The sequence below is a fragment of the Camelus ferus genome, chromosome 13, assembly GCF_009834535.1.
Source record: "Camelus ferus isolate YT-003-E chromosome 13, BCGSAC_Cfer_1.0, whole genome shotgun sequence".
Taxonomy (NCBI): domain Eukaryota; kingdom Metazoa; phylum Chordata; class Mammalia; order Artiodactyla; family Camelidae; genus Camelus; species Camelus ferus.
In genome coordinates, this window is record NC_045708.1 from 57234786 (window position 1) to 57240785 (window position 6000).

Below are 6000 nucleotides of genomic sequence, written 5' to 3' on the forward strand. Positions count from 1 at the left end.
TGCACTGGCTGTTTCCTGTCAGAAACACTTCCCCTAAAATATCTCTGTGACCAAATCCCTCTCCTCCTTCAAGACTTCATTTAAACTTCATCTTTTAAAATTAATATTCTTCCCCAGTATGCTCTGTCCCCTTTATTCAATTTCAGTCTTTTCCACAGTGCTTACCATCCTCAAATGCTCTGTTATTACACTTAATTTGCTGGTCTTCCTCCCACAACCACAGTTTACTTTGCCTGAAGGCAAGAGTTTTGTCTCTTTCCTGATGAAGCCGAAGTGTCTAGAAGAGAATCTTGCACACAGTTCATGTTCAAAAAATATTTATTGAATGGATGAAAGAATGAGAAGGTGCTACTAAATGTTGTCTAATTTTCACTCTAAATCTGTCCCCAAAGGTAATACCAAGCAGTCATGTAAACTGTTAAGAATATTTAGTGACTTGGAAAGCTATTTATGATCTAGTGCTAAAATTTTTACAATCCGGTTTCAGAAAAATAGGTACAATATGACCCAGTTTTTATCTAAGCAATGTATATATCTGCATTGAAGAAGACTGGGAGGAAATATTTATTTAATCAATATTTCTGAAGTGCCTACTGTGAACTCTTCTCTGGATGAGATTATAAATTGATTTAATTTCTTCTTTTTGCTTGTCTGTATTTTCTGTATGTCTACACTAGTCATCTATTAATTTGGTGTTAAAAATAATGAAGCTAAGAGCTTCTATTTGTTGATGAGCTTCACAGTGGCTGTCTTTGGACAGCACATTTTCAGGATGCATGCGTGGCCCTATGTTCACACTGGTTTAGTACTGTAGCCAATGAAAGAGGCTACACATGGAGTTTTTTCTTAAATTCCACTAACTAGAGAGAATCCCAGATCTCACTGCCTGTTCGAAAAGCTGCAGAGGCAGCTGTGACATCAGCAATCAACACTCCTCCAGCAACCAAGCAGAAATTCCAGGCTATTTATAAGCTGCTGGGAAAAGAGCAGACATTTACCACTGCCCACCATCCCTGGTCACTCCCGTTTTAATTGCTTATTAGTAAGGCAGCTTGGGAAGCCGTGCACATGAGAGAGATAATACACGGTAAATTCCAGTATAATTCCTTTGTATTCATTAAATCACTGCCAACTTGAACATGACTTCCTTTGTACGGAGGGGGTGCTATCATTTCTAAGAACAGTAAATTCTATGTACAGGTTTGAAGAGCAAACTTTACCTGGAGTCTATTCCCTGTAGGTATTTCTAGAACATGCTATTTGAAGATTCCTCTGTTTCAATTTTTAAAAGCCTCCATCGGCAGATGCTGTCCTAGCAATGAAATCCTCAGCGTCAGAGTGGGACAGATGTTTCCCAAAGCTGGTTTTTTCCTCACTGTCACTTTGTGCTTTGTTCTATCAGTTAGATAATGAAATGCTTAATTAGCTCTTTCCTTTCACCACAGGATCATTTTATAAAACAGTAAATTAAGAGCTTTGAAAATGAGGCTTCTCTGTTTGGCACACAGGTAACCAAGTCCAGGTGCATCCTTTAGCCGTCTCTGTCTAATTGAAATCATCGTGCAGGGTCGCTTCCAGTTGGACCAAGACACAGGCTTCTGTACAGACCTGGGTTGCTGGAGACGGTGGCCACACCAGCTCACCTTCCCAGGTAACCTAAATATCACTTGTTTGATCTGGAAATAACCAACTGGGCAAGTCAGCAAGAGGGGTCCTGTTTCTGGGAAAACACTTCCAGTGAAGTTCGCTCTAGGCTACTTAGAAGCTTTGTCTCCTGGATGACATCGACAGTGAATCTCCACCCATCCTGACCACACTATGGTGAGCAAGCCAATTAAAGAGTCAATAGCCCTTTTCTGGAGGGTTCTTCTGCCCTCCAATGCAATTCACATGGTCGGGTGTAATGCAGGGCCTCAGCTTCTCTAATCTGATAGAGGAGATGCTGTCTTTCTTCTCTCCACTCCACCCACCCGTGGTCTCCCCAGGGCTCCAGCCTTTGCATTCGCCTTATTACACAGGTGATGTGCTCAACCAGCCGCCTGTCCATCTTTCCTTTCCTGTTTGGTCCTAGGAGTGAACAAGGGTGTTTTCCAAACAAGAGAGTATTTGATCTGTGGTCAAACTGGGGTTTCCAGTGTGAGACTTTGTGTGTGTGTGTGTGTGTGTGTGTGTGTGTTTCCTGGCTGGTTTATATTTCCTTAGGAAAAAGCTAGCAGGCAAATCAGCTGACATATTGCCTGAGGTGACCAGTCAAAAATAAGACCTTCTCAAGATGTCACTTAGAACCACTGTTTTCAGCCAGAAGAGACATCCTTTCTGCTGGTAAGGATGGCAATTTGGTTGGGTTAGGAGGCGCCACAGGAAACAAGAGCACAAGGCTGATCAGGGTTCTGCAGACCTGGATGACAGCATGCGCAGGATCGGCTGATTACATTAATGTATCAGCGCATTCATTTAATGTAGTCAAGGTCAAGGAGGTCTGCTTCTCGGTGGTGCTAGACAGGAAGCTCAAAATATTATGTATGCCGGCAACAAGTGCCATGATTGATTTTCGTTATGGAATTAATCTGTCAAGAGTTGCAGTTTCAGGTTTGCTGCCGTGAATTATACCTCCGGTTCAGCTGGAAGACACCGAGCGGAGAAAAGGGCTAAGCGGTCTTTGGCTCTTTGCCTCAGCCGGAGCTTTGTTAAGTGCTTGCTGCTGCTGCCGTTGATAGGGAGGTAGATGTGAGGGCTGGGGCCACACGTCACTCCATTAAATGTCAATGAAGAGAGACCCCCACTGGAGTGGCAGCCAGACCAGATGTGGATAGATGGTTGGGCTGAGTTTCTTAACCTCTGGGTTCATCTGCAGTGACTGATGTAGTACATCAGGGTGGAGCCCAGGAAGCAACATTTTAACAAACATCATGGGTGGTCAGCAGCCTTAGTTGGAAAACAGGCATAAGGTCCAGAGACTTCACTGTGGTTGATGATGAGTCAGCAGACAAAGAATTTTTATGTCATACTGCAGACCCGAGGGAAACCCTTGAGAGGCGTTAGGTACTGATGAATCAGCATTTTAGAAGGCACACTCAGGCAGCAGTACCCAAATGGACTGGAGACACGGAAATCTAAGGTACTCGGAGCAGTGAGGAAGCTGTACGCAGTAAGGAATTACTGTATCACCTCAAGGTGGGGACACCCATTAGGGCTGCCATCCTGACCCCCAACCAAGCTGGGTATTCACAGCAAGTGGATGAATTCCCCATGGCCAAAAGCACTCACCCTTCATTTTGTACACATCACACTGTAAAGTCATTGTAGAGATTGGTCTCTTCTGAAATGAATTTAATTTTAATTCCCATTTCCCGCTCCTTTCCACCTCTATCCCTGCTGCTCCTAAGTGCCCAAGGACAAGTTTGAGGGAAGCTGTTTTCTTTAGGGGAGTCATAAAATAATTATGAATATGCATTCAAAGATAGTATTCATTACTATTCAAAAAAAGGTGGTCAAATTTTTTTTTTAGAGAATCATGGGTTTTTGTTGTTGTGGCTGTGTTTTGTTTTCAAAAATGCCTCAGCCTGTGCTCAATTGCTTGGCAATTTGTGTCTCTTAAAGGCAGGGAATGTAGAAACATTAGGATCATGTCAGGGCTCTCAGAAGACGCAGATCCCTTATTGATTATCCAATGAGACTCATCCAAAGCATGAATTCCTTCTACTACAACCCCTCCAAGAAATGCTACCACTAATAGACTAATTATGTCTAAAATATTACACTAATAATGTCTAAGACTTAAATAGCACTAATGTGCTTTACATTTGTTAATTATTTAATCCTCACAATAACTATATGAGGCAAACATTGCTTTGATCTCCATTTTACCCTGAAGCATGAAAAGGCACAGCTTATGATGGACAAAGCTGGGATTTCAACCCAGGCACTCTGTCTCCAGAATGTGTATTTACCTGTCATTGCTATACTCCCTTCGGTGCAGGTTTTGCTTGAATACCTCCAGGCATGGGGAGCTCATTAGCGCCAGAAACAGCCTACTGCATTCTTGTCCACTGTGGTGGTTAGACATGTCTTCTGATGACCCAAAGTCTTCTTCTCTAAAATTTCTACCTATTGAGTCCTCTGGAGTCATAAGAATGTTTAATTCAGCTGTTTTTACATGTCAATTCTCTGTAAAGATTTTGTGTGTGGCAGTTAAAAGCTGGTATATATTTTTCTTTTGCACATTCTGTTAGTCCTACTCTGTGTGTGTGTGTATAATTACAACTGCATCTATGCATTTGGTAATGTAATTTTTTTAAATCATAGGAGTAGAATTTTATCTTCCTTTATTAAATTTCTTTCAAAATTGAGCCTATTTGCAGCAACCTATGGAGAGATACTGCTGGTTTCATGTTAATAATTAATAAAACATGAAGAAATTGAAACTCAGAGAGATTAAGTTGCCCAAGGTTTTAATAAGTGGAATTTGCACCCAGTTCTTGCTAACTTAAAAATGCATGCACGAACTATTATGTATAAAATAGATAAACAACAAGGTCAAACTCCATAGCACAAAGAACTATATTCAATACCTTATACTAGCATATAATGAAAAAGAATATGAAAAGGAATGTGTATATGTATAACTGAATCACTATGCTGTACACCAGAAACTAACACAGCATTTAAACCAACTATACTTCATTTTAAAAAAAATGCTTGCAATTCCAGTTGCTCGCTCTTACTACCAGGTCTGCTTTCCACTGCATCTGTTTCTGACTTGCGTCACGCCCAAGCCCTGGTCCTCCCCACAACTATGAAAGGGATGTGACTGCAGAAGATCACCTTGTTTCAGCTGCCACCTCACTCTCTATTCCTCATTTTTATTTGACTTGAATTGTGAGAAAAGGTGTTTTCCTGATAAATTGCCTAATCATAGTGTAGCTTTTGGCTTGATACTGACTTTTTTAGCCTTCTTATCTATATTATCTGTGATGATGGTTTTTTAAAAAAACTTAATTAAAGCCAGAATGAAATTAATTCACTGATGAACTAATAACGTTAAGAAAAGAATTATTCCAAAGACCAATGTGAATTAGTAGGAGGGTTTTTAAAGCTCTGTTATCGGTCTAGGAGATGATACAAAGTCAAAACTGCCAGCATCATTTTCTCAAGGCAGCATGATGCTTAGGAAGATATTTGCAAGTTGTATAAACCAGATAGAAATATGCAACTGTCAAGCAATATGACAGCCTATACTAAGAGGGAAGGGTGTAGTGACAGTGGAGATCACCTCAAAGATCACTTTGAATCCTAGAAATAAGGACAGTGATAAGGGAAGGAAAAAAATAGAATTCTCACTGCAGGATCTTGAGATAATTTTTAATCTCCAATTTTTCTCTCCCTCTCCCCTTACCAAAATATACCTGCAGACACAGGACATCCATTACCATGATTTTAGAAGTGCCTGTCTCCACTTTTCTCCTAAATCATGTTCTTCACATCCTTTCTTCTTTAATCAACCTAACAAGGTAGCATGAGAAACCAACTTTGATCTTACAATGATGCTGGTTTCTCTGCAAGATTCATTGAAAGATAACTACGGCACCCTTTTCAGAATTTTAAATCAGTCGGTAAGGCAGACTATACAGAGAGGAAACAGCCCTCCTGCTGATACACTCAGTATATCTTCCAGGACTGAACCCATCGTGCTAGATACATATGCTATAAGAATCATATAATTTATTTATTTATCCTAAAGACATCCAGTGAATGCCTGCATGTGCAGGATTCTTCAGGAGGCCTGGAGAAACAAAGATGAATCCGATATGCTCCCTGACCTCAGGGGCTCAAATGCTACTGAGAGACGGAAACATAAACAGATGATGAAAAATCACTATGGTTGGGTGCTCTGTTAAGCTTGGAGAGACCAGGAGGGTTTTAGTCTAAGCAGAGCAGGAGGGAGCTGGTAAGATGGTGCAATTCAGTGGGAGGAAAACAGAAACATAGGAAGGTGGAGAG

The 6000-nt window shown here is 40.9% G+C and overlaps 1 protein-coding gene across 1 annotated transcript in view; it reads left to right on the top strand.

The window, feature by feature from the left end:
* Nucleotides 1-1594, top strand: part of ST6GALNAC3 (ST6 N-acetylgalactosaminide alpha-2,6-sialyltransferase 3) — a 545718-nt gene extending 544124 nt beyond the window's left edge. The window contains exon 4 of the mRNA XM_032494611.1: nucleotides 1509-1594. Within this exon, the coding sequence (XP_032350502.1) occupies nucleotides 1509-1512 (4 nt within the window). The 3' untranslated portion in view covers nucleotides 1513-1594. The remainder of the gene's footprint in view (nucleotides 1-1508) is intronic.
* Nucleotides 1595-6000: the final 4406 nt, after the last annotated feature.